We start from the raw sequence: 1,937 nt of genomic DNA, 5'->3' as shown, positions 1-1,937 counted from the left end.
CTGGTTTGGTTTTTCTGGCAAACTCTGCTCCACAGTATGCAGGCTACATTGTTAATTAGCCGATTCATTCTGAACTTCTGACAGTTATCTCTTATCATAGTCTTATATCTTGTGAAAGGTGAGCTAGGCCTCTAGGCGCTCTCCTAGGCGCCCCCTGTATGCCTTGGCGCCTAGCTGAAGCGCCCAAGGCGCCAAAAATGTGAGTGTGCGTGAAGATAACTCGTATGTCCCACCGATTTACAAACTAATCAAGCTCTTCGTATCGTCCACCTTCTTTTCTTCCCATCCATGTTTTATATCCCCACTCCAAACTATATCCCCACTCCCCACAAAACATCTCTCATTTTCCGCATCCAAAACAGAACACCCCCAATTTTTCCATTCAAACAAACCCTAATTAAGAAGAATTTCTGGGTTTTGATTCATCAATCATTCATGGATTATTTCAAAATTCTTCCTGTGGAGATTACTTTGAACATACTAGTTCGTTTACAGTATTGGAGTGCAAACTAGTTTCCAGAAATTGGAGAAATCTTGTTTCTTCTCGTCATCCATCATTCTCTAAGATGCACTTGGATAATCTTTTCAATCATCCTTCTGCTGCTGATTCTGGTAATTTGGGTTTTATTGCTTATACTTTTGATGATGATGGTAATCATAAATTTCATTATTTTGAGTATAATGATGAGAATTCAACATCACCACCCATTCTGAGAATTAGAAGGATGAATTTAACCTCTCCAATTAGGGATTATTTTAGATTTGTTGGTTCATGTAATGGGCTCATCTGTTTAGCTAGAGGTCAATCTGTTTGTATAAGTAATCCTATAACTAAAGAAGTTGTTATGCTTCCAGAAATTGTTGTTATGAGTAAGTGTGATTGTTGTATTCTGTACTGTAGATGTTGGAAGACCGGATTTGGTTATGTTTCTTCAACAAATGAGTATAAAATTGTAGTAATATGTACGCGTGAAACCGAGTTTGTAGAAGTTTACATGTACACTCTAGGCAGTGGAAATGGTTGGAGAAAACTTGGAAAGTTCGATTTTGAATCTAGCAAAAATGGTTGCAAGGTATCTTTGTTAATGGGGTTCTTTATTGGCTGGACAGAAAATTGAAAATGATTATTACCTTCGATATGGAGGAGGAAAAGTTTTGTGAAAGTATTCCACTGCCTCCTTTGCCAACAGGCGGTGATTGGAATGAGAATACGATAGGGGTTTTAGATGGGTTTTTGTTTTATGATGCACGTCTAGTTGTCCAAGGATCTGGATATTATGAGATATGGATATTAAGAAAGAAGAATCGTGACATGATAGAGCCAGACGAACGTTGTCATCAGTCATTTGGTTGGAGTAAAGAGTTTAGGGTTGATGAAAGCATGTCGTTTGCCGTTACGAAGAAGGGTGATGGTGTTTTAACCTACATTGGTGACTATATCAATATTTATGACAGAAAAACTTCAACCTCGAAAAGGCTTGTCAAGTTTAAGGGTTCACTTCAAGTATTCCCTCACAGAAACACCTTTGTTTCGTTGAAAGAATTAGGGGAAGAAGATTCAAAACCAATGGAGTCAGTTGACATCGAGGAATCAGATGGCCGTGATTATACTTTGGAGCAGCTGGAGGATGATGCGTTCCCTGAATAAAACTGGTAATCTTCCTTGACTTTTGGAAGTAATATTCATATCATTCTGTAGACATTTTTATGTTGCATTTTGAAATTGGATAACAAGTGACCTACGTGTGAACCTAATGCTGTTGGCATATAATTGAAGTTACTTTTGTTCTGTCTGTATTTCATCCGTGCAACTTTATTCGTAGTGTTTTCTTATTTTGGCTTGAGCTATATTTGCTTTGTTGTTAGTTACTCAACCTTAAAAGAATGTGTTGCATTCATTATTGACTTATTTCGTTTGATACATGGAGTCGAATAAG

The 1,937-nt window shown here is 37.5% G+C and overlaps 1 protein-coding gene across 1 annotated transcript; it reads left to right on the top strand.

Moving 5' to 3' along the window:
* Window positions 1–566: 566 nt before the first annotated feature.
* On the top strand, window positions 567–1,118 carry LOC113325305. Its single transcript, XM_026573504.1, has one exon. The coding sequence runs from the start codon at window positions 567–569 to the stop codon at window positions 1,116–1,118; it is 552 nt and encodes a 183-aa protein (XP_026429289.1).
* The last annotated feature ends 819 nt before the right edge of the window (window positions 1,119–1,937 follow it).

The sequence above is a fragment of the Papaver somniferum genome, chromosome 11 (assembly GCF_003573695.1).
Source record: "Papaver somniferum cultivar HN1 chromosome 11, ASM357369v1, whole genome shotgun sequence".
NCBI lineage: Eukaryota > Viridiplantae > Streptophyta > Magnoliopsida > Ranunculales > Papaveraceae > Papaver > Papaver somniferum.
This window is presented reverse-complemented; position numbering and strand designations above follow the sequence as displayed.